We start from the raw sequence: 25,175 nt of genomic DNA, 5'->3' as shown, positions 1-25,175 counted from the left end.
TATTATAGCATCCGTCCAGCCTACACAGTCCTCTCCACAGCGGCTCTCTCTTCATGCTGGTGACTCCCTTCAGCATTTTCTGACCGTGTCTCGGTTCTCCATTCATTGGCATCCTGTGTAGATGCTCAAAGCACCTCAGCTGACTCCAGCCGATGCAGAGAAACAGCAGATCTACACCACATCTGTTGGTTGGCTGAGCCCATTCAACCAACATTTGTCCAGGATCTTATTTTTTTGGTCTTGACCATTGATGGAGCAATAAATCAAGAGCTTAGATCAGCACAGATAGATCTGCATGAGTGAGAAGAGAACAATCTTGAGTTGTTCCTGCGTACCTCTACTATTTATCGCATGTAGCCGGGGGTAGGGATTTATTTTGATGGTCAAAGTATACCAGCAAATGCAGACTTGGGTCATATCATTTAGTAAAAGTAGTAATGGGCTATTTGTGGTACTTAAGAAGACTAGAATGGAACGCGCCATGCGATAATTCAAAATTATTTAACATTTTTATTTAAAAGTTCCTGTCCCGACTTGATAAAGATGAACTGCAAAACAATTTCCTTACCTTATTTTAGTGATTAAAACTAAAGTGAAACTCTTGATTTGTTACACAGTGATAGATATTAATTAACATTTCTTTTTTGATTATGGGGAATAAGAACTTGGCATACTGCCGACTTTTAAATTACATTTTATTTTAGGTTATACTTCACATGTTTTCATGGATGTCTTAGTTTATTCTTATTTAAGATATTTTATCATGTTATATGTGTTTCAACTTTCCTGCTTTTAACTTATTTTTAGACCTGGACTTCGATGTTCGGTTCACGTCCCTCTTGTCTTTTTTTTTTTTTTCCTTTTCTTTGTGTCGGAGGAACTGTGAAGATGTTTGCAGGAAACGGCAAAGAACAGAAAGAGACTCAGTCAGATTCCTTCCTTTATATATATATAGATTATGCACTGAGAGTGGATCTTTCCTCACTTTCACAGCTCAGAGGAAATCAAGTACAATTAAACCACTATTTGAAATTTACATCACATTGTTAATGCATTTTAGTAAAAATATTACACTAAATACAACCCTGTACATGGCGCATGCTTTTTGTCTCTCGTTTCCGACAATGTTTTGGCATTAGTCTGTCGTCCTCCTGCAGGAGACGGATGAACAGATTACCAGGCTTTTGCACAAAGCATCTGAATCTGCGCTCTCTTCGCATCTGGGGGACGCTGCACGCGACGTTCCCTCGTTTTCAGTTGCAATCGGATGCAAAGAAACAACCTCACTCCCTTTCTCTGCTAAAATAAATATCAGGCTGTTTGCGCCACACACACACACACACACACACACAGACACCCACTCTAAAACAAATGGCAAAGATGTCTGGCCAAATGAGATGTATGTCACAGTCATGTCATGGTGTCCATATTTAAATAGACAAAACTCTGTCAGCAGATTGAGTGGCGCCGCATCGCTCCATTCAGATGGTTATCAGTGCACTTTGTTCTCCCTCTGTGAGTATTTTTGCCAACAGGTGTGTTTCAGATCTAAACGGCTCGCTCTTGGCGTGTGTATGCGTGTGTGGACGTGAGCGAGAAACGAAATCCAGGCGGCGATGACGATGACGGGCAGTCAGCTGCGGCTCAAGCCAGACTCTCTGCGATCCTCTCTCCGTCCTTTCTCCTTGGTGAGAGACGGAGAAAGAAGGTGACTGTGTGAGGGGGGCCGGTCAGACTGATTCAGCTGGACTCGGATGTGCGGGAGTTACCTGCTGGATGCAGCTCTGCACGTCGGGTCTGGCGGTGGCGCAGATCTCGCAGCCCGGGCGAGACGGCTTGTTGATGAAGGTGCACGAGGGACAGGCCCACTCAGTCTGCTGCAAGTTGGGGAAAAAAGTTGATATTTTCGATCCCTCCATCGTGAAACCAAACCCTTTAGCTTGCTCCGTCCGTGGCATGTTCAGAACACCGAACGGCTCGGATACCTGCGTCTTGCTGGCCTTGTTGGATTGATCGTTCAGCTGCAGCTTCTCAAAATCGAGGACGTCTTTGATGTCTCCTGCTTTGTTATTCCCTCCACCTGTTTCTGCTAAAAATAGATTCATGCCAGAGAAATGATCAGAAACTTGAAAAGATGAAAGATCTCAAGAACTATCCATTTGTTTTTGCGAACAGGAATTTGCAACCAGGCATTGGTGACAGACAATAGAAGACCAAATTAGGAAATGGTGACTTTTATTGCACTCACCCTGGTTGTTGTGGGGGAGCTTTGAGGGCAGAGTGCTGTAGCCCCTCCAGACCTGGGAGGTGAGGCTGCTTCCTGGCGGCAGCGCCGAAGCCATCAGGGAGTTCTCCAGGTCCTGCTGGAACAGCTGCCGTGTAACGCGAGCTTGTCTGGCAGAGATCAGGTAAAGGTACGCCGTGTCGCCGTCTTTCTGAACTCCGTAGGAAGCCAGTGACCGCGGATCAGAGCACAGGCACTGACCGATCACCCAGCGCTGCACGCGAGGATGGAAACCGTACTCTAGAAAGACCTGGAAGACGCACAGCTATGGAAGTTTGCGGATAAAAGCCACCAGAGGATTTGCCCGTTTCGCCAATTTCACAGTTTTCTCACCTGTTGTTTGAGTGTAGCTACAGACATGTAGGGAAAGACTATGACTGTGACGCAACAAGAAGAGGAGGCGTCCTCCACCACCACGGATAAACTGGAATGAACATGGATCACGGCATAAGTCGAAATATAAGTGAAACGGAGCGGGTCAACCCGCTTTAATCCTGACCTGATTTCTCCATCTGTGTAGTTTTTCTGGGACGGCTGTATCGTCAGCATCGCTTTTTGTCGAGCCAGTGCGGACGCGTGCTGCGAGGCAGCCTGAATGTCGCCTGCCTCGATCACTTTGGAGAGCTCCGAACACAGCTCCTCTGAAAATCACAGGACAAGGTGACGCCTCCGGAGCCCGCTGCGAGCGCCGACGCAAGCCGCAGAGCGGCAGACTCACCACAGAGCGTCAGAGAGGTGGAGCTCCTCTGATCCGCCGCTGCGTCGGAGTCGTGTTTCCCGTTCGATTCGCAGGCGTTTATGTTTGCCACTGTCAGAGAGAGAACAGTGAGAGGAATCACTGTAACATCTCAACATGTGGTGGTTCACATACAGTTCAGCCCGCAATTATTTGGAAGTTGTCTGATTTAATGTCGTTCAAGTCAAATATTTAGTTCCTGAGAGGAAATCAGACAGATATATTTCAAAAGATAAAAACATAAATAAAAGATAGCAATTTTTTTTGAAAACAATAAATCTTATTTAAATAATACATTTTCAATTATATTTTAATGTATGGATTTCTACCTGTGAAGTCTCACATTTAAAGATCTATTGGTAATAAAGTAATAAAGCTCAACAGGGATGAATAATTTTGCTCTACAGTAATCTTCCAGCATCTTCAACAGAAATGTTGAGGCTATAAAGAAAGGAAGAAGGAAAAAAAAAAAAAAAAGTTTTGTTCAAACTGACCTCTGCGCGCCTCCCTCAGTGACGATATGACCACGGTGGACCAGGCCTCGGCCTCGCGGTCACAGCGGAAGTTGAAGCGGATGCAGTCGTGAGGCGAAGCAGCGAGGCGCATCTCGTGGCAGCGAGAGGACTTGACCTCGTACTGCACCGAGCGCAGGTCAAACTCTGCAATGAACTGAAGGTACGAACACATGCTGTGACAAAACGGCTTTTGCAAATGACTTTAAGTAAGTTAAATGTGAGATCGAAACGTATCAAAACTAAAGAGAATGCTGGTCTGGATTGATCAGATTATTTGTAGATGCATGTTGGAGTGGATGATTGAACAAATGATTTCTTCTCTTCTCCAGTTTGTGATTGGGCTTTAATAAAAATGTTTTAATAAAGCTTATGGATCTACAGAGGAACATGTATTTTTCAGCATTTCCAAAAACTTTTTCTTTTCGCTCATTACTCACATTTGAGCATAAGTTAAGGTGAACTTAAAAACGCACAGTTCAACCTGTTGGTGGGAAGAGTAAACTTTGCAGTTTGCAAAAGAAAAAAAAGAAAGTATCCCGTTTAGAATCTGCCAGAAATTGTGTAAATCCCCAGAGATTACTTTTTCAACATTATCCGTTTACACTTGCAGCTCTTTAGGGAACATAAGGCCACAGAGGCAAAGAGGGCTTTGCCTCCTGCCAGAGAGAGAGAGAGAGAAGACGTCCGTGACTTCTTTGAAATGACTGACGGAAAAAAAAAAAGTTATAGATGATCTAAAAGAAGCAGGGATCAAAGTAAAGCCATGCAAATCGGAAAGCGTCTCAATTGTCGGTGGGGAAAACGTCTTACTCGGAGATGAAAAGCAGATTTGGAGCCTGCGAGGGTTAAGGCGGACGTCATGTGGCGAACTTGGCAAACACGGGACAGATGTGGGAGTTGTGTTTGGATACAGTGAGCCAAGTGAAGTCTACATGTTGGCAGGGTGAAAACCTTAACATAACAATTTCTTATCCTTAAAAGTGTATCGAATTCCTTCACGCTGATGTATGAGAAGCACAGAAAAAGAGAGCAAACTTTAATTTGTGGTGGTTGTTTTGCTTTTTTGTTTTTATCTAAGGTTACACTACTTTTTATTTTCTCAATATATTTTGAGAAAATCTTGAGATCTTTTTTTTCTGTTCTCATAAGGATCTTATTCAAAGACATTATAAACATTATGGCCGGAACGTGGATCATTAAGTCCCTGAAGAGACGGAAAAGGTGGAGCTACCTTTCTTTATACACAGCTTGTTTAGAGCTACACTGAAAGATTTCTACTCTGACAGCAACTCATGGAATCCACAGTATCTTCATATTCCTCCCAGTGTGCTCCATACTGTTTGTTTAGCTTTTTAATCAAATGTTGAGACATTCTGTCTTAATTATTTTTTTTCAAAAAGTTAACATGCAGATTCTGTGATTTAAAGTCCTTTTAATGAGAAAAAAGTGTAAAAGTGACCCAACGTTTTTCTGGATGTAATATAACTACCAATCAGCTGGCTGAAATAGACTTGACACTTTCCCTACTTGTACAGAGAAAGCCAAATTTGTCTGACTGGAGCTATCTGGGGTCAGCGATGCACAAATACCAAAACCTGGAAAGCAGAATTCAATTTTCAATTCAAATAGGTTTATTTATATAGCGCCATTTCACAACAAATGTATTTTCAGGGCACTTTATTAAGCCATTTCAACTAAATTGCACATACTTTCTAGTTGATCTTGGTCATAACATACTTCATTAAGCTTAGTTTATTATTCAAATTCGTTTTAAAAGTTTTCTGTCAAAAGAAATCCAGCAGATTACGACGAGTCGTTGATTTGCTTGCATTGTGTCGTTAAATTCCCAATAATCCCTCACACCGAGAATGCATGGAGCGACAGTGGAGAGGAAAATTCCCCGTTAACAGGAGGAAACCTGCAGTAGAACCTGGTTCAGTATGAGAGGCCATCTGCCAGGGCCGACTGAGGCTTAGAGAAGACGGAGCAGACACACCAAAAAGAAACAAGAACTAATGTAGGAGAACTTTCTGGTAATGAAAGCAGGAGAGCGGCACATTTAATAGTTGTCAGCAGTAATTCAAAACACACGTCTGACTGCATTGATGTATGTTAGTAATTGAAGGGTAGGTTCCAGAAGGGCTCAAAAGAAAATGCAGTGACTAGAGTTACTATACAACATCTGAAAATGTGGTGGGTAACACGCAGCTTAGCCCGCATATCCACTATTTGTGCTTCCCAATTACAATGAAAGAGAAGCAATCTAAAATTTGTATGATTTCATTTGCCTGATTTCATAATTCTGAATGTAACTTTAGTAGTATAGTTATGAAAGCAGATCAAATATCGAATCCGCTTCTGAACTGCTCAAAGATGGCCTACAGTGTCCAGGCCAACATTGCTATGAGGAATGTAGGAACATGGGTGCTTCCTCGACATCTGAGCGTTTAACAGCAGCTCTGCAGGTAAACAAACGAGAATGCGGATGGAACCTCACCACGCTGCGGTTTCCGCTCGTATCTCGCAGTGCCAGGCGGAACTCTCCGGCCAGATTCGGGTCCATGCTGAGCTGCAGCCGCAGAGAGTCGCTGCCCGCTCCAGGAAGGCACAGGGGTCTGATCCCGGAGTGGGACACCGAGACGCGGACTGACATCAGGACAGTGCTGCAGCATGCAGCCGGGCTGGGGCCGCTGCACGCAGGCTGCTGGGACGAGGCAGGCACCGGGGCTGGGAGAGCCCAGCTACCCGAGCTGAGTGCCATGTTTCGGACACTGGGACCGGAGGAAGGGTCGTTGCTTCTGCCTGCTTCTGCCGTAGGGTCTACACGGTTCGGCCCGGTTTAAAGAGACGTGGTATGTTCACGGGTAGACTGTGGTTGTGTGTCTGCCTTGCACATTCTTCCATTTCTATCGAACCGAGCAGATGGGGAGCGAAAGAAAAACAAAACAGGAAGAAGAACAGCACGTCTGTTATTTACGTCCGGGGAGAAACAAAGTCGCCAATCTGAAAATTATATAAAATAAAGAGCATTACAGAATCCTGAGCATCTTCTTCATATAACTGTGTAATAAAACAGCAGAGTGATTTCAGTCTTCATTTGAGCAACAGGAGACTGTTCCTGCCCATCACTTTATAATAAATTGTTGGAAACTTGGATAGTATTTACATTTAAAACTTATATTTTATTGAGTTTAATCAAAAATAGACAGAAACATGTGCTTGAAATGCATTGCTCTTATTGAAAATTGCTCTTATCCAAAACGAGTTTCACATCAAATTTCTGACATCATTTAACTCTTTTTTTAGTGATATTTTAATTTGTAGTGTTGTAATTAACTTACATATTTATGTCTGTCTGTGTAAAAGTTTTCAGACATGCAATTTATAGTCTTTGTATTGCTACGTTTATAAAGGAGTGATTACTGTCAGTGTGTAATTTAATTCTGCATTTATTAATTGCTTATTTACACCACAACTTTCTTGTTGAACATGGCAAATGGCCTGTTCTTGTACAGCGTTTTATCTAGAGCAAAGGACCCCAAAGTGTTTCACACTGCATTCAATCATTTACCCATTCACAAACACATTCACACACTGATGGTGAGGTCAGACATCTTCAGCTGCCCTGAAGCAGTCTGACTGCACCTTCGCCATCAGGCCTTCTGACCACCACTATATAATTTGCAGAAGCATACATAATGTTTTACTTATGAATTGGGTCATGAGTTAATTTTTTGTTTATGACGAATTTAAAATATCTTTCCAATGTTATGTTTAAGTTAAATGCTATAACTGATTAACAGAGTGGTATGCTCCTTTAACTGCTTAAGGTCAGGCATTAAAAGTACAGAAATTCAACATATCCACATTCCATTTTTAATGTTGTGAAATGTAGTTTTCCATATTTACAAATTAGGAAATATTGAACAATCAGATAAACAGATCTGATTGACTTTCTAGCTTCCTCAGAAGCTAGAAGGTTCTGAAAAATACATTACTGATTAGTCTTGTTCCAGATCAGAAACCAAAGTTAAAAAATAACAAAGAAAAAGAAGGCTTCTCACATCAGCTGATGTTTTTGTAGATTACCTAATAAAGGAACAAGTCAAAACAGCCACAGCTAAAAGCACAACATCATGTTAATCTAACACCTATTGCTACATTTTATCATGTATCTTTAACAAGAAAACTGGTTTCACTTCCACTGAGCTGCTCAGGACATCAGGAGCCGTCCTGCTCAGACTGCGTTGGTCAGCATCTCTGGTCAGAGAGGAAAAATCACAGACATGTCTGTCCTGCAGGAGATCAGCTCCGATGTAAGAAATATGAAACAGATGGAGAGCTTCGTCTTGTTCAGGCGAACCAACCAGATCAAGGAGGAGCTCAGACAGGTAAAACGTAGACACTATACATTTGCGATACGTGAATGGAAAAAACAATGAAAAATATTCATTGTCTTTCTGTTTTATTTTATTTTTTATGTCTCAATTCACAGGGAGTAAGAAAGTCCTACAGAGAGGTGATCGATGTCTCCTGGGGTGACCCACACAGGGCAGGTGTGAAACCTCTTTCTTTTGTAAGACAGGTATGAGACGACTTGCAACCAAGGTTTACACATTTATTTCCTTGTTTTGTCCAAATAACTGTTAGCTGTCTTCTCTTCTAGGTTCTTGCAGCTTGTCTCTACCCTGAGCTTATGGATGGAGACAAGTTGATGGTGGATGTCAAGCAGAGGGCTCAGCGGCTGCTGGGAACATGTGCAGGAGGGAGTGTAGGTAAGACATGTGCATTTGTCCAGTATGAGATTCACTATATTTTAAGACAATATCATGGATGGAGTACTACTAATTTGAGGAGATAATATGTGGTTAAAGGTGCCAGCAATGATAATAATTGTGGAGGGTACTGTGTGTACAAATATTGGGTCAGCCTTATGACGGAAACAGAAAAGATATGTTTCCATATCGCCACCAAAAAAAAATCTAAATTTTTTTTTTAATATATCTGATTTCTGTGAATTTGAAAGAACTTCTGTCACGTCTCCAGGTTCTTACTGTGCCACAGCAGGAATACCACAAATGGTTGAGAGCGTCTCCAAATACATTATGAGACGGGATGGAGGGGTTCCATGTCACCCTGAAAACATTTACATCAGCCCTGGCTCACAGTGGGCACTCACGGTAAACTCACCGACACAGTTCATTCTGCCTCTTCCTTCTGTTGGTTACCTGGTTAGCACAGCGTGTCATCTACCGGGCTCTTCAGAACATTTTAAAGGTCTTGGTGAATTCCGAGGCCTCGCCCAGAACTGGAGTGCTGATCCCAGTGCCGTGCCACTCCACCACCATCTTATCCCTAACGACGCTGGGAGCAGTGGTGGTTCCCTACTACCTCAGAGAGGAGCGTGGCTGGGCGCTGGATATGGAGGAGCTGCAGCGAGCTCTGGACTCTGCAAAGGGAGTTTGCAACCCGGTTGCTCTGTATATGATCAACCCTGGAAACCCAGCCGGTAGCAAAATCTAGGCAGTATCAATATGATTTGTGTGTCCTGTCACTGGAATAAGATTTTTTTTTAATTTTTATTTCATGCTTGCAGGTTATGTTCAAAGCAGAAAATGCATTCAAGAGGTGATCCGTTTTGCTGCAGAGAAGAAGCTTTTTCTTCTAGCCGATGAGGTTAGTGAATCAAGAATTTTACAAAATATTCAAACACTGGACCTGTGTAACTTCTTCTTCCTCCTCAGGTGTACCAGGACTGCGTTTATGGGACGGAAAGTGAGTTTGTCTCCTATAAAAGAGCTCTGGCTGAGATTGGAGCTCCTCTGTCAGACACAGTGGAACTAGCATCCTTCCACACGGCCTCGAAAGGCCTCATGGGAGAGTGAGTTTTCATTCACACTGTCTGACACATTTGTCTTTTCACCCAATACAAAAGCTCAACTTCAGAGAAATGAAAGTAATGAAGCATATATGTATTAGTGTAAGTATTACCTTTATATAAGTAGTAGTAAGTGGGTCAAGAATATGAAGAAAATAAAAACATTAAAAATAAAAAAACTTTTAACTTGCATTTCCTCTTTTTATGACGAGTTACAAACGTTTACTCTCTTGGAGTGAGACACATGTTCACTCTGCCCAGATGAATCTCGCTCCAAATATGGAAAGTGGCTGAACTGCCCCGCATGATGCTGTATGTGATTGGCCACTCCAAACCCACTTTAATCCTTAATCTCAAGTTGTTTTTAAGAAAATACAGCTCTGTTAAGTTATTACACTGACTTGACATTCAGGAACTCTTGGAAAAATGTTGCAAATCAATCTTACGCAAACAAGCTGAACAAATGAGTAACTAGAACAAAATGTATACATCTGCAAAGCATATATGTTGAGTAAAGGATTTGAGATTTTTACTCCAATTAAAAAACAGCCAGGAATGTGTTGCTTTATGACAGAAGTGTAATGTTTGCATATTCACAATAAGACATCTTGTGTGAATATGCAAACATTCAAAAGGTGAGAATACCAGTCTTTTAAGTTACACATTCAATATATCATTACATGTCTTGCAGGTCATACGGCAAAATTAACTTAAGTGGTGAAGATTGATTGAACTGTGATTTTTAAGCACTTCATATAAGTCTGTTGTATTAGATGTGGTCTGCGAACCGGCTACGTTGAGCTTGTGAACCTTGACCCCGCCGTAATGAAGCACATCAACAATCTATTCTCCACCAACTCCTGTCCAGTTTTGGGACAGATTGCTCTGGATGTGATGGTGAATCCTCCACAACCAGGAGACCCCTCACACCCTCTCTATTTGAAGGTGAGACATTTTTATTTACCGCAACAACTGGGGGTACAAAAAATTTGAGCTGTCGGCTTGATCTTCATTGTGCAGGAGACGCAGCACATCAGGGCCTCGTTAGCTCAAAACGTGAGGAGGGTGGAAGAAGTCATCAACAGCTTCCCAGATTTTAGCTGCCAACCACTGGAAGGAGGAGCATTTGCATTCCCAAGAGTGTTTCTTCCACCCAAAGCCATTGAGAGAGCCAAGGTTTCAGAATAAATGCACATTGAGCAATATGATGCAATTCGTAATGTACTGCCAAAGGTTCTTGTGTGTTTTGGTTACGAGAGCGGATTTATTCGGATGTTTCAGGAGGCTGGACTGCAGCCGGACACATTTTACTGTTTGAGACTTCTGGAGGAAGCCGGAGTGTTGTTTAGTCCTGGGACTGAGTATGGACAAAAGGAGGGCACCTACCACATCAGGTGAGACTCAAATTCTTGAACGTTTGACGAAATAATTAGCCATTTTAAATGAACATAAAATGATTAAAGTTAACTTCACACAGCACAGGTATTCCAACACTCGCACTTGTCTTTGCAGATTTTGCATCATGACCCCCACAGACACCATGGAAGAAATATTGAGACGTTTGAGCGCCTTTCACAAACAGTTTATGAAGGAGTTTTCATGAAAACAGGAAAAAAAAAGTCTCTTCTGATCTTGCAGTCAGTAAAACAAAACTTGTGACCTTATACTGGCAAGAAATGTTATCATTTTAATAAACCTGACAGTGTTCACGATTCCAATGACCCGTCCTTACTCATTAGAGTAAAATTCTAACTACTTCCTTTAGAAAGCAATGAAGCATTTAGTTTACAAAGAAAAAGGTCAAAACTGGATTTTCCTATCATTGTAGGATAGGAGTGATGGAGTTAAGCATTTATAAAGAAAAAGCAGCACACAATTTCCAGGGGATATGAATTTGTTGCGATCATCATTTTCACAAAAGTGCTTCCGAAATAAAATATGCTTCATGATTTCAAAATTCGCCATAGAGTCAAACCTCGCATGCAGAAAATATATAGTTTTTAATCCACTTCACTTTCTGTGCCAGACATCTCAACAAAAGGGTTCGACTCTGTGTTGTTCAGCAGCTCTACAAGTAAGGATATGAGGTTTCCATCTTGAGAAATGTTAGCGTTGCTGGGATTGTTGAAGTTGCGGTAGAGCATGGTCTGAATGGAGGTGCGAAGATCCCAGAGAAGATCCCATGTCTGAAGTGGGACCTCGCAGCGCACCAGAGAGCGGCCAGGAAAAGATACCTCCACCATGGCGCCGTTTACTGAAACAGCAGGGAAAAAAAAAGATGAAAACTTTCGTTCAAGTATGAAACAAGATCACCTTTTTTGATACCCAAGAAAAAACATTTATTAAATTAGAATATGCATTCTGGTAAGCCTCATTTGTTATATTTAAAAAGTACCTTTAAAAAAACAACCTTTAAGCAGGTATTAAACGTATTTCATTAAACTAACGTTTCTCTATTAAAAGTTCTAAATGTTGCTTTTTCATAATCTTAAGAAATGAAGGCATGGAGATAATCTGTTAATCAATATGTGCATCTCTTTGTGAATTTGACTTTCTAGTATAAACATTTTACAAATCTAATGTATTGAGACACACCTGTATGTGTGACTTGCAAACAGATTTGTTTAAACGTTCTTGCTGATTTTAGAAGGAGAGGAAACATTTTTAATCAGTGGATATCAGCCATCTTTAAAACACGACCGGAAAAATTGCATTTCCTGTGAAAATGCTGTTGACTTTGGTAAACTAGTTGAAGACGGAGAATAAAAGTTATTTCATAGAAGAGCAGAAACCTTAGAAGAAATTTAAGGTGAACAGCTGAAGTTTTTAATGTAGTTGAGAACATAAAGAAAAGATTATTCAATTTACAAAAGCAGAGGCAGAGAAGTTCCATAAGATTGGTACTGTTGATTATTTGAGCTTTCAAAAGGATGATTAAGGGAGATTTCATTCAAACAATTTTGTCACACTTAGTCAAGACTTTGAGGAACTGGCATGTAGGTTTCATTTTCCAAACACACACCCTTTGACAGAAAAAAAATTGTCTTCAAGTTTAAAATGTATGCAACCAAGGTTTACACATTTATTTCCTTGTTTTGTCCAAATAACTGTTAGCTGTCTTCTCTTCTAGGTTCTTGCAGCTTGTCTCTACCCTGAGCTTATGGATGGAGACAAGTTGATGGTGGATGTCAAGCAGAGGGCTCAGCGGCTGCTGGGAACATGTGCAGGAGGGAGTGTAGGTAAGACATGTGCATTTGTCCAGTATGAGATTCACTATATTTTAAGACAATATCATGGATGGAGTACTACTAATTTGAGGAGATAATATGTGGTTAAAGGTGCCAGCAATGATAATAATTGTGGAGGGTACTGTGTGTACAAATATTGGGTCAGCCTTATGACGGAAACAGAAAAGATATGTTTCCATATCGCCACCAAAAAAAAATCTAAATTTTTTTTTAATATATCTGATTTCTGTGAATTTGAAAGAACTTCTGTCACGTCTCCAGGTTCTTACTGTGCCACAGCAGGAATACCACAAATGGTTGAGAGCGTCTCCAAATACATTATGAGACGGGATGGAGGGGTTCCATGTCACCCTGAAAACATTTACATCAGCCCTGGCTCACAGTGGGCACTCACGGTAAACTCACCGACACAGTTCATTCTGCCTCTTCCTTCTGTTGGTTACCTGGTTAGCACAGCGTGTCATCTACCGGGCTCTTCAGAACATTTTAAAGGTCTTGGTGAATTCCGAGGCCTCGCCCAGAACTGGAGTGCTGATCCCAGTGCCGTGCCACTCCACCACCATCTTATCCCTAACGACGCTGGGAGCAGTGGTGGTTCCCTACTACCTCAGAGAGGAGCGTGGCTGGGCGCTGGATATGGAGGAGCTGCAGCGAGCTCTGGACTCTGCAAAGGGAGTTTGCAACCCGGTTGCTCTGTATATGATCAACCCTGGAAACCCAGCCGGTAGCAAAATCTAGGCAGTATCAATATGATTTGTGTGTCCTGTCACTGGAATAAGATTTTTTTTTAATTTTTATTTCATGCTTGCAGGTTATGTTCAAAGCAGAAAATGCATTCAAGAGGTGATCCGTTTTGCTGCAGAGAAGAAGCTTTTCTTCTAGCCGATGAGGTTAGTGAATCAAGAACTTTACAAAATATTCAAACACTGGACCTGTGTAACTTCTTCTTCCTCCTCAGGTGTACCAGGACTGCGTTTATGGGACGGAAAGTGAGTTTGTCTCCTATAAAAGAGCTCTGGCTGAGATTGGAGCTCCTCTGTCAGACACGGTGGAACTAGCATCCTTCCACACGGCCTCGAAAGGCCTCATGGGAGAGTGAGTTTTCATTCACACTGTCTGACACATTTGTCTTTCACCCAATACAAAAGCTCAACTTCAGAGAAATGAAAGTAATGAAGCATATATGTATTAGTGTAAGTATTACCTTTATATAAGTAGTAGTAAGTGGGTCAAGAATATGAAGAAATAAAAACATTAAAAATAAAAAAACTTTTAACTTGCATTTTCCTCTTTTATGACGAGTTACAAACGTTTACTCTCTGGAGTGAGACACATGTTCACTCTGCCCAGATGAATCTCGCTCCAAATATGGAAAGTGGCTGAACTGCCCCGCATGATGCTGTATTGTGATTGGCCACTCCAAACCCACTTTAATCCTTAATCTCAAGTTGTGTTTTAAGAAAATACAGCTCTGTTAAGTTATTACACGACTTGACATTCAGGAACTCTTGGAAAAATGTTGCAAATCAATCTTACGCAAACAAGCTGAACAAATGAGTAACTAGAACAAAATGTATACATCTGCAAAGCATATATTTGAGTAAAGGATTTGAGATTTTTACTCCAATTAAAAAAACAGCCAGGAATGTGTTGCTTTATGACAGAAGTGTAATGTTTGCATATTCACAATAAGACATCTTGTGTGAATATGCAAACATTCAAAAGGTGAGAATACCAGTCTTTTAAGTTACACATTCAATATATCATTACATGTCTTGCAGGTCATACGGCAAAATTAACTTAAGTGGTGAAGATTGATTGAACTGTGATTTTAAGCACTTCATATAAGTCTGTTGTATTAGATGTGGTCTGCGAACCGGCTACGTTGAGCTTGTGAACCCTTGACCCCGCCGTAATGAAGCACATCAACAATCTATTCTCCACCAACTCCTGTCCAGTTTTGGGACAGATTGCTCTGGATGTGATGGTGAATCCTCCACAACCAGGAGACCCCTCACACCCTCTCTATTTGAAGGTGAGACATTTTTATTTACCGCAACAACTGGGGGTACAAAAAAATTTGAGCTGTCGGCTTGATCTTCATTGTGCAGGAGACGCAGCACATCAGGGCCTCGTTAGCTCAAAACGTGAGGAGGGTGGAAGAAGTCATCAACAGCTTCCCAGATTTTAGCTGCCAACCACTGGAAGGAGGAGCATTGCATTCCAAGAGTGTTTCTTCCACCCAAAGCCATTGAGAGAGCCAAGGTTTCAGAATAAATGCACATTGAGCAATATGATGCAATTCGTAATGTACTGCCAAAGGTTCTTGTGTGTTTTGGTTACGAGAGCGGATTTATTTGGATGTTTCAGGAGGCTGGACTGCAGCCGGACACATTTACTGTTTGAGACTCTGGAGGAAGCCGGAGTGTTGTTTAGTCCTGGGACTGAGTATGGACAAAAGGAGGGCACCTACCACATCAGGTGAGACTCAAATTCTTGAACGTTTGACGAAATAATTAGCCATTTTAAATGAACATAAAATGATTAAAGTTAACTTCACACAGCACAGGTATTCCAACACTCGCACTTGTCTTTGCAGATTTTGCATCATGACCCCCACAGACACCATGGAAGAAATATTGAGACGTTTGAGCGCCTTTCACAAACAGTTTATGAAGGAGTTTTCATGAAAACAGGAAAAAAAATGTCTCTTCTGATCTTGCAGTCAGTAAAAGAAAAAAAACTTGTGACCTTATACTGGAAAGAAATGTTATCGTTTTAATAAACCTGACAGTGTTCACGATTCCAATGACCCGTCCTTACTCATTAGAGTAAAATCCTACATACTTCCTTTAGAAAGCAATGAAGCATTTAGTTTACAAAGAAAAAAGGTCAAAACTGGATTTCCTATCATTGTAGGATAGGAGTGATGGAGTTAAGCATTATAAAGAAAAGCAGCACACAATTTCCAGGGGATATGAATTTGTTGCGATCATCATTTTCACAAAAGTGCTTCCGAAATAAAATATGCTTCATGATTCAAAATTCGCCATAGAGTCAAACCTCGCATGCAGAAAATATATAGTTTTAATCCACTTCAACTTTCTGTGCCAGACATCTCAACAAAAGGGTTCGACTCTTGTTGTTCAGCAGCTCTACAAGTAAGGATAATGAGGTTTCCATCTTGAGAAAGTTAGTGTTGCTGGGATTGTTGAAGTTGCGGTAGAGCATGGTCTGAATGGAGGTGCGAAGATCCCAGAGAAGATCCATGTCTGAAGTGGGACCTCGCAGCGCACCAGAGAGCGGCCAGGAAAAGATACCTCCACCATGGCGCCGTTTACTGAAACAGCAGGGAAAAAAAAGATGAAAACTTTCGTTCAAGTATGAAACAAGATCACCTTTTTTGATACCCAAGAAAAAACATTTATTAAATTAGAATATGCATTTGTTATATTTAAAAAGTACCTTTAAAAAAACAACCTTAAGCAGGTATTAAACGTATTTCATTAAACTAACGTTTCTCTATTAGAAGTTCTAAATGTTGCTTTTTTATAAGCGGTCAGTAGAAATTCTTAAGAAATGAAGGCATGGAGATAATCTGTTAATCAATATGTGCATCTCTTTGTGAATTTGACTTTCTAGTATAAACATTTACGAATCTAATGTATTGAGACACACCTGTATGCGTGACTTGCAAACAGATTTGTTTAAACGTTCTTGCTGATTTTAGAAGGAGAGGAAAACATTTTTAATCAGTGGATATCAGCCATCTTTAAAACACGAACGGAAAAATTGCATTTCCTGTGAAAATGCTGTAACTTGGTAAACTAGTTGAAGACGGAGAATAAAAGTTATTTCATAGAAGAGCAGAAACCTTAGAAGAAATTTAAGGTGAACAGCTGAAGTTTTTAATGTAGTTGAGAACATAAAGAAAAGATTATTCAATTTACAAAAGCAGAGGCAGAGAAGTTCCATAAGATTGGTACTGTTGATTATTTGAGCTTTCAAAAGGATGATTAAGGGAGATTTCATTCAAACAATTTTGTCACACTTAGACAAGACTTGAGGAACTGGCATGTAGGTTTCATTTCCAAACACACACCCTTTGACAGAAAAAAAATTGTCTTCAAGTTTAAAATGTTTTAACCTGTTAAGCCCGACGGACCCTCCGAGGGTTCCAGCTGCCATGTGACCTCGACTCGCTCTGTAAACAAAGGCTCCGTGTGCCTTTAAATTTTTTTTTTTATTATTATCCGCTAAAAGAGGCTTTAATCTTTCAAAAACTATTCCGCATAAAGGTTTGCCCAAATGTTAAGATTTTAGAGCTATTTAAAAACAGCTGATGAGATTTAAAGGTCCTCGGGCGATGACGCAACTGCCTGGAAAACACCCGATCAGCTGATCATCACGGCCATTTTATGGCTTCACGTGAGAGTGGAAAGACTCTCAGAGTATGGCACAAGATGTCGGCTACGCAAAATCATGACGTATTTTCCGGAACCCGATCTAAATGAATGCGTAATTCATGCGCTCTCCATGCGCTCTCCGTGCGTTAGTAGGTGTGGTATACGGGAGTCTGAGCACGTGGAGTTATCTCGGTTCCGTGAGTTCAGTTTTGATTTATTTATGATAAATCGATCATAGCAGCAGAAACTTGACGATTTAGAGGCTTTTGAACAACAACGGTTTTTCGATTTGCTATGAGTGGAGCTAAATCTTGAAAAAATTCTCTCACTGGCGCGGAGGAAAATGTCCGATGTGGAGGCGCTGGAAGAACTATTCGGAGCGATTTTGAGCTGGAAGATTCTTCTGATAGCTGGTGGGATTCGGACGAGGAGGAAGAGGAAGAGCAGGACACAGCAGACAGACTTGATCTCGGTGTTGTGTAAGTTTTCCGCCGCAATTTCACACAATATATTTGATGTTTTGGTTCTATTTATTTATTTATTTCAGTGATTATATGCTTGTAATAACGGCAGGAAGTAAAACCACGTGGTTATTTGTTTATTTATGTTTTACTAAAATATGTTTTATTTTACTAGTAAGGATTTCATGTTTACTTTGGTTCATTACTTTGTAATAAACCTCTAATTCTTCAAATACTTTATTTTTATTTATAGTCGAGTGGAAGCCGAACCATCAAGCTCGGGTGACGCTGAACCTCCCCCCACCTCCCCCACCTCTCATGATTCTTCACCTTCTTTGAGGTAAGATGTCCATTTTTTGGTGGTGATGGTGGTGGTGGATTTTCAAAATTGTTATTTGCTCTTTTAAATTATTCAAAAAGTATTTTTGACTGTTTTATCTTGTTTCAATAAAAGTTTCTATTTGGAGTCAAAGAAAGAGCTTTCACATCATCATTATTATACATATTACACTGTGCATAATGGTACATTTTGCATATAAATGGGGTAAATGTCATGACCAATGGTTATATTATATGTAGAAAGTGTCATTAGTGTAATAAGCTATTTAATTTTAACAAACCCCCAGTATTGATGTAAAAAACACATTTGGCACAGTTTGGTGACATTTTGGATAAATGTGCCAAAATGGCCTCTCCGCCTAAGAAATTTCTCACTAATACCATTCTAAAATAAATATGATTCATCTGATTGAGTCCAAATTTGGTATACTTTTACACAACATTTAGATTTAAAAGTCTGTACTACTTTTTGTGTTACAAATACTATTTTGGTAGTGTTTTCAATGTTTATTTCAAAGAAAATTTGGCGAGGTTAAAAAAAATGCAAAATATTTTGTATTTTGTCCCTAATATTTCAGGCAGGGTCAAAGCTACAATGGTGCTGACACCAGAAAACCATTCTATGACATCTTACCTTTACAGAGGTACCAAAAGTTTCTTATTAAATCTAATAGCTGTGAGGCTATAAGTGATTTACTTTTGTGTGTTTTTGTCAGGCGGAAAATTATTCATACCCCTCAGGGGGTAAGAGGTTAAGGAGAAAAACGATTGAAACAGTTGCCTCCAAACGCTCATGCTCGACAAACACATTACCTGTCTCTGAAATGTCACAGTCAGTGAGCAGCAGCAGGGCAAGGGGGTGAACAGCAGAAGAGTCCCTGATGAAAACATTCCCGTTAGACTTGACCGCACTGAAAAAGGTCAGCCACCGACTGGGGAGATCCTCTTTGCCTCTGCAACAGAAAGGGAGACAAAGTGAACATGACCATTATCCCACTCGGTGTCATTCTGTTGGGGAAAAGGTCTGGACATGATCAAACCTGTTCACTGAGGAGCGGTGAAGCAGCACCGGACCGCTGAGCGAGCGCAGAGCGAGATTATTGGGACGAAAGCGCCCCCCTTTGGTAACAATGCCTTTCTTTACCTTCAGAAAAAAAAAAAGGCAGTGATATTAGGTTGAGCCAGAATGTATGCTACATAAGATTCATTGAGAATGTTCATTATCATTTAAATATCTTTTACTTGGAAATCTTTAGCCAAGCACAGTATGAAAGCAAAATGGACTAAACCTACTTGTTGGTTTTTCAATCAAACCGACCTCGTAAGTTATTTTACGCTTTCACACAGATTGCTAGGCAACATGGCATTAAGTGCTTTGTGACAAAGGCACATTGATATTTGATAGAGCTGGAATCAAACCTAACATTTTTCCAGTTGCAGAATTATTTATCTTATTGCATTTGCATAGAAGCACCAACAAAAGCCAGTATGCAGCGTCGTATACCTGAATGAGGTTGGGATACAACCCAGCCAGCAGTACGGCCTTCAGCAGCTCGTCCTGGTTGCTGTGCTCATTGTAGATGGACGTCTGCCGCTGGCACTCACTGGCACGGGAAACAAGCTGCGCTTCCTGCAGGTTGTCACTGAACTGGGAGATGAGACCTGCCACGGGATGAAACGAGAGCAGGATTTATGTAAAAGCGAAACTTTATTCCAAATTTCTGGAAAAGACTAATCTGAATGCGAGTGGCTCAGACAAACCATTGATAAATCGGAGACTGCCTCTAGACAGAGTGTATTTGTTCAAATAGTAATCTCTTTCCCCTCTGGCCCCCTCATGCTGGACTTTCCTCCAGCCCAGAATCGCTCGACTGAACACCAGATAGTCGCTATAGCTGGAGCCGCTCAGCTCCTCTTTGGCCTAGACAAACAAAGCACAATTAGTCAAGTCATAATTAAAATTATGACTTTGACCATTTTCCCAAAATGCTCTGGTTTTCTTTTAAAAAGATTTGCTGAACATGTTTTCTGATTATTGACAGACTTGAAAAATACACACAGGGTCTCAAATAAACCACTTGACCTATTGACCTTATAGGTGTGTTAACAAATCCTCAATATTTGCATTATTAGATCCAAGTGCAGTCCCCAATACAGTAATGCCTAACAGACTTATGATTGGTTTCTTCAAAGCTACTACTATATTATGAAACATTTTGCATTTTGTAAACATGGCAGACTGAGCATCTAAACAATATAAAACTGAGATCCAGTGATGCACGTCACAATTTATAATTACCTTTGTCACTATTTTTACATTAAAGTAAAACATTTTAAACTTTTCCAACAAAAATAAAATAACAAACCAGACCTGCGGTCTACTCACCTTATTCACAAGCGTTCTGTTCTGCAGGCTGTTAAGGAATGGGTCTCTGGTGAGGCAGGCAGCTACAGACAACAGGGGCAGAACACACCTGAACATGGCACTCAGGACGAGGACTTTGCCCAGCCGTGGGTCACATGACATGCAGGCAACACGCTCTCCTAAGGGAGTCAGGGTTTCCGTCTTGTCCAGGACCCCTGCCACAAATCAGATGATGTACATATGTTAAGAGGTTCAGACATGAATTTGAATGTCAGTGTTACAGCGGATGTTTAGGTGGATCCCAGTCCCTCACCGATATCTTGGAGGTTTTGGACAGCATCTCTCACAGCTTGTGGCTCTGGACTGTCCAATACTTGGGACAGGAAGTCAACAGCCTGTTCATAAACACAATTTATTTATTTTTTATTTTTTAAATGGTCATTGCAAAAAAAGAAAGGTAAAAAGATAGCAAAGAAACATCTAAAGTACCTTGCAGTTTGGACTGTGGATTTTAGCCTGCAATACTAAACTCTCCAGTGGTGTGCGCAGGATTTCAGGAACAGGAAAGGGCGTCATGGTCTCCAGCTGTTTCCTTGGGAACAGGTGGTACGCCTGCCCCGGCTGACAACGTCCTGCTCGCCCTTTTCTTTGTGTGACATTAGAACGAGATATCCAAACTGTGTCCAGACAAGAAACCTGCAGAAAAATAATAGTTTAGTGTTATCAAGAACAATTGTTTTGATCTCATATTCTAACATGAAACAGAAGTTAAATGCATTATAAAAAAAAAAATAAAAAAAAACCTTTGTCCGCTGGTCATAATTCTGTTCCTTATGAGTTCCTGTATCCACCACATGAACTATATCGTCTATTGTAATGGAGGTCTCCGCTATGTTGGTGGTGAGTACAATCTTCCTCTGTCCGGCTTGGGGGCGCTGGAACACCACCTGCTGGTCAGCTACTGATAAGCTTGAGTGCACTACAAAAAAAAAAAAAAAAAAAAAGAATAAATAAAAATAAATCAGAAAAGCCACCTCAAAGTTACCAATAACCCCCCAAACACCAAAACTTGTCTATCAATGTGTTCAGTCTTACACGGCACGATCATTTGTGAGCCTGGTGAAAAGTTTGGTTTCTCCTCCAGTTTTTGTTGAACTACCTTGATGTCCTGCCAACCAGGGAGGAAACACAGAACCGCACCTGCAGAAGGAAGGGAAACAATGTAAAGATATGTCTGTGAAGAAAAGATATGAACACAAAACAGAATTATTGCATGAGAGTATGCATTAGTTACCTGGCTCTCCATGTCTGTCGATGTGCTCAATAACGTCAGCCACTAAGTCCAGATCTGGTGCGGCCTCGTCCGACCCCTCCTCAAACAAAATCAGATTAATATTTTAAAGAAAAAGAGAAAAAAAAAGAAAAGTACTAAAGCAATAAAAAAATGCAATCTAAATGTAAAGCAGATCTAACAGATCTACAAAATTTCACCTTGCTTAACTCCACCCTGTTTTGGAACTTAGCTGAGCGTCCCATCTCCTGCATCACATCCTCCAGGTACCTGTCCTTCACAGGGTGCATGAATCCCGGGACCTTTACAATAGGGCAGCCTCCGAAGTACTCTGCCAGCCTCTGGTTGTCCCCGGTGGCGCTCATGAGAACAACTCGCAAGTCGGGGTTCTCGTCCAAGCTCGAGTGCAGCAACGCCAGCAGCAAGTCTGTGTTTACATCTCGCTCGTGGACCTCGTCCACGACGACGTGACTGATTCCTGCCAGGGTTGGGTTGGACTGCAGCTTTTTCAGTAGGACGCCCACAGTGAGGAAGAGCATGGACCCCCCGCTGTTCTCTGGAGGGCGGCTCTCAAGTCTCACCTACGCACAGAGGAATTATTGCGTCAGCGTTTTATATTACACTGGTTTCCTCTCCCTACAGCAATTTCTGCCTGTCATTTATATTCTATGAACTGTGTTCACTTTGTATGATGTTATAACTAACATTTGGTTTGTATGACATTACAAAACAAACTACATAACTGTGAAGGGTTAGAACAACTGCAAAGAAGTATGAAATGTTTAAGAAATTATTGTGAGAACTTCAAGTATTACTCTGTCCCAAATTGCATAATCTTCTGTAACAAATGTTGAAAATCACCTGATATCCGACATGGTGTTTCAGACGTGGCCCCATCTCATGAGCGACTCGATGAGCTACAGACACGGCACTGATCCGACGAGGCTGTGTGACGAGGACGTTGCAGTCTGCGCCCTCCCCGTCTCTCACTTGTTCCTCCAGCAGGAAGCGTGGGATCCGCGTCGTCTTGCCACATCCCGTCTCGCCGGCGATCACAACCACCCTGGAGGAGCGCACGGCCGAGACCACGCGCTGTCGGTGAGCGTCGACGGGCAGTTCCACGCTGAGTCCAGGGTTTGCCCTTTTCCATACGTCCTGTAACTGGCGACTGAGGCACTGAGCCTGATGTTTGGACATCGGCCTGTATGGCCTACCGGTGATGGCGTCCGCAACATAGTCTTCTTCATCCTCTTCCTCCTCGTTCACCGTCTGTTGTCCTCTTGCCTCTTCCTCCTCCCATAGTTGCTGTACTTCTGTTGCAACCGGGTACTGTGAGGAAGATGACTCAGCATTAACAATTAGAGTCGCAGTATGCAGCTTTCATAACCAATGTGTTGTATTTCCATATTATGCAATGACAGTATAATATGAGACAGATGATCTGTGGAGACAAAAAAAAAAAAAGAAAATATGCTCTCCTGCTTTCTCCCTGGGGTCCTACTTCCATCTGTAGAAATACACCACTCAGATCAGGAATAACCAATCAGAGAGAAGGAGGGTCTTAGTGTTGTCAATCAAGTTCATGTACACGCTGCTTGTGTCCCTCTCTTGCTCTCTTCTAGGCTACAACTAGTTCCCCACACCACGCCCTGTTGTGAATGCTTAGGCTAGTCAGCATGGCTACTGCCCACACATTTGGCCTTCTTAATGCATGAATCTAAATAAGCAAGACATGTGGAAAAGGAACCGACCTTTGTTAGGTAGTCCCTCATGCGTTGCTCCAAATATTCTGGAATCTCTAGTGGGAATGGACGCCTCTCTCTCTCTCCAGCCTCCTTTACCTTTTCTCGATGATACTTCGCATGAGTAAGTGGATTATTGTCTTTATCTAGAAGACCAAGCTCCTGCACCAAAAGCATGAGAAATATTTTAGCACAATTATGACTTGCAGCTAAATGGACATCAGTTCACCAGATCTCCTCCCACCTTCAGCTTCAAGCAGGCAAGTGCTGCAGCCTTTTTCTCTGCCATCACTCGGCTGCCCGCCGTCGCTCTGAACATCATGTTCTCCGGCCAAAGTAGAGTCAGCTCGCACTTTTTTTGTTTTCCACCTGCTGTTCTGAAATGCATTAACTCCTATAGGTAAAAAAACAAAACAAAAAACATTCAGATATAAAGAGGATAGAAATGATAGGCTCCGAATGTAGAAATATAAAAAACTTTGACCAACCCTGACTCTGCTGGTTGAAGTGGCCACCTGGATCACTCTTGTCAGAAGAGATTTAGGTTGTGGAAACAGAGAAAGAGCTTCAGAGACATTGGAGGCATCTTCCGCCGGAGAGAACAATTCATGAGCTCTGGAGGTGGGAGCGTTTGTCAGACAGTCCTCTTCAGGATAATAAAGATGGGAATGTAGCCCTCCTCTCACCCGGCCAGCTCTCCTCTTTGGGAGCTGATTGTTAGGACCAATCACACCCAATTCCTTTGGTGAAAAACAAAAAACACAAGTACCATTTTTATTCAGCAACCAATTGCCTTCAGCAGCTACCCAATTAAAATTTAGTTTGCTTGTGTATTATTTTAATCTTAGTATAAATAAATTGTGTGTTTTACAACCCACTCCTCCACCCCTAAAAATGAGGGGGAAAAATGCAGATCTAAGTGCAGCAAAAATTGCATAAACTCAGAGGATCTGAAAACATGAGCAAACCACATATTCCAGATTTTTGGATTAAAAAAAAAATAACTTTACATTATTTTACTTCCACTCCATAAGTATGTTTGACATCGTGTTGATCAATCACACTAAAACCCAATAACGTATACTGAGGTTTAGAGATGTAAAGTGAGAAGGTGTGAAGAATCTAGTGGTACAAATGCTTTAGCAAGTCACTGTGCAGCTCCTTTTGTTTCTTTTACAGCAGCTTACCCTGAGTCTGAGGCAGGCTGCAGCCGCCGCAAATCGCTCTGCATCAATTTTCTTGGAAGCATAACCATCTTCTTTAATCCTGTTGGGCCACAGCAGCGTGACAGTGGCCTTCTGCAGGAGCATGGTTACAAAATACAATTGTGTCAAACACAAAACCTCTACATGTCAGGAGGATGGGTGAAGTCGAGATGATTTCAGCTGACCTTGACACCATCATGCTCTGTACAGGTGTACTGGATGAGCTGGGACAGATCATTCACTCCTAGTGACCGGGAAATGGTGTTGTTGAGGAGGTTTTTAGGATCTGGAAACTCCTCTAGAAGATCTGGAATATCATTACCGAAGAATTAAAAACAATGACCAGACACAGAGAAACTTTAACGCTGTTTTTCGGCACTCTAACCGAACCAACACACGTTGAAATATGATCTGAAAACTGGAAGCGGAATGATTTTTAACACATTTTTTTATGCTGGATGTCCTTGAGGTTAGACGCTGCTGCGACAGTCAGCTATTAGCTAACCGGCATTTTTTTTTTACTCACCTCGTTTACTGTTGAAACATGACGCGCTGCGCTCGTGAAACTTCTGCGCTTTTGTCCCATACCACCGCATTTCTCCGCTCCAGTTAAATGCCGTTTTTCCTGCTGTATGAGCACATTTGGCCACTTTGCAAAGCTCTTTTAGCCTCACGAGTAAGGCACCGTGTAGCGCCATCTTTAAA

General features: G+C 41.5%; 3 protein-coding genes and 1 pseudogene across 5 annotated transcripts; 2 read left to right on the top strand and 2 right to left on the bottom strand.

The window, feature by feature from the left end:
- Window positions 1-831: 831 nt before the first annotated feature.
- On the bottom strand, window positions 832-6,480 carry sharpin (SHANK-associated RH domain interacting protein). Of its 2 annotated transcripts, none has more exons than XM_081598800.1 (9): window positions 6,033-6,480; window positions 3,515-3,689; window positions 3,003-3,092; window positions 2,784-2,925; window positions 2,618-2,708; window positions 2,249-2,534; window positions 1,986-2,086; window positions 1,770-1,877; window positions 832-1,684 (listed from the first exon to the last, which is right to left on the bottom strand). In XM_081598800.1, the coding sequence occupies exons 1-9, from the start codon at window positions 6,294-6,296 to the stop codon at window positions 1,634-1,636; spliced, it is 1,308 nt and encodes a 435-aa protein (XP_081454926.1). In that variant the 5' UTR covers window positions 6,297-6,480; the 3' UTR covers window positions 832-1,633. The 2 variants fall into 2 exon arrangements, with proteins under 2 accessions (XP_081454926.1, XP_008432431.1); XM_008434209.3 differs by having other exon boundaries at window positions 1,986-2,089; window positions 6,033-6,478.
- A 27-nt stretch (window positions 6,481-6,507) lies between these two features.
- Window positions 6,508-11,101, top strand: LOC103479659 (alanine aminotransferase 2). The gene is made up of 11 exons (XM_008434208.3): window positions 6,508-7,926; window positions 8,031-8,120; window positions 8,202-8,310; window positions 8,582-8,715; window positions 8,801-9,044; window positions 9,132-9,211; window positions 9,280-9,416; window positions 10,187-10,358; window positions 10,434-10,589; window positions 10,695-10,807; window positions 10,926-11,101. The coding sequence occupies exons 1-11, from the start codon at window positions 7,822-7,824 to the stop codon at window positions 11,014-11,016; spliced, it is 1,431 nt and encodes a 476-aa protein (XP_008432430.2). The 5' UTR covers window positions 6,508-7,821; the 3' UTR covers window positions 11,017-11,101.
- On the bottom strand, window positions 10,980-25,168 carry dhx30 (DEAH (Asp-Glu-Ala-His) box helicase 30). Its single transcript, XM_008434207.3, has 19 exons — window positions 24,997-25,168; window positions 24,656-24,777; window positions 24,453-24,563; window positions 23,754-24,005; window positions 23,510-23,659; window positions 23,275-23,427; window positions 22,385-22,852; window positions 21,724-22,104; window positions 21,527-21,602; window positions 21,328-21,432; window positions 21,036-21,211; window positions 20,722-20,928; window positions 20,546-20,627; window positions 20,254-20,447; window positions 19,629-19,788; window positions 19,372-19,529; window positions 18,908-19,011; window positions 18,681-18,820; window positions 10,980-11,667 (listed from the first exon to the last, which is right to left on the bottom strand). The coding sequence occupies exons 1-19, from the start codon at window positions 25,166-25,168 to the stop codon at window positions 11,414-11,416; spliced, it is 3,465 nt and encodes a 1,154-aa protein (XP_008432429.2). The 3' UTR covers window positions 10,980-11,413.
- Window positions 12,471-15,465, top strand: LOC145547939 (alanine aminotransferase 2-like; annotated as a pseudogene). The gene is made up of 10 exons (XR_014084224.1): window positions 12,471-12,485; window positions 12,544-12,652; window positions 12,923-13,056; window positions 13,142-13,385; window positions 13,473-13,566; window positions 13,622-13,756; window positions 14,524-14,696; window positions 14,773-14,879; window positions 15,032-15,142; window positions 15,261-15,465. The product of XR_014084224.1 is annotated as an alanine aminotransferase 2-like (transcript).
- Window positions 25,169-25,175: the final 7 nt, after the last annotated feature.

The sequence above is a fragment of the Poecilia reticulata genome, chromosome 17 (assembly GCF_904066995.2).
Source record: "Poecilia reticulata chromosome 17, P_reticulata-male-v2, whole genome shotgun sequence".
Classification (NCBI taxonomy): Eukaryota; Metazoa; Chordata; class Actinopteri; order Cyprinodontiformes; family Poeciliidae; genus Poecilia; species Poecilia reticulata.
Note: the sequence above shows the minus strand (reverse complement) of the source record. Positions and strands in the feature narration are given on the sequence as shown.

Coding starts and splice junctions, on each gene's coding strand:
- LOC103479659 (XM_008434208.3), top strand. CDS start 7,822: ATGTCTGTCCTGCAGGAGATCAGCTCCGATGTAAGAAATATGAAACAG. Junction 8,311..8,581: donor ATGTGCAGGAGGGAGTGTAG/GTAAGACATGTG, acceptor TCACGTCTCCAG/GTTCTTACTGTGCCACAGCA. Junction 10,590..10,694: donor AAGCCATTGAGAGAGCCAAG/GTTTCAGAATAA, acceptor CGGATGTTTCAG/GAGGCTGGACTGCAGCCGGA.
- sharpin (XM_008434209.3), bottom strand. CDS start 6,296: ATGGCACTCAGCTCGGGTAGCTGGGCTCTCCCAGCCCCGGTGCCTGCC. Junction 3,093..3,514: donor ACTGAGGGAGGCGCGCAGAG/GTCAGTTTGAAC, acceptor TCTCTCTGACAG/TGGCAAACATAAACGCCTGC. Junction 1,685..1,769: donor TGCAGAGCTGCATCCAGCAG/GTAACTCCCGCA, acceptor TCTCTCACCAAG/GAGAAAGGACGGAGAGAGGA.
- dhx30 (XM_008434207.3), bottom strand. CDS start 25,168: ATGGCGCTACACGGTGCCTTACTCGTGAGGCTAAAAGAGCTTTGCAAA. Junction 19,530..19,628: donor CAGTCTCCGATTTATCAATG/GTTTGTCTGAGC, acceptor ATCCCGTGGCAG/GTCTCATCTCCCAGTTCAGT. Junction 11,668..18,680: donor CTGTGACATTTCAGAGACAG/GTAATGTGTTTG, acceptor CTGCTGTTTCAG/TAAACGGCGCCATGGTGGAG.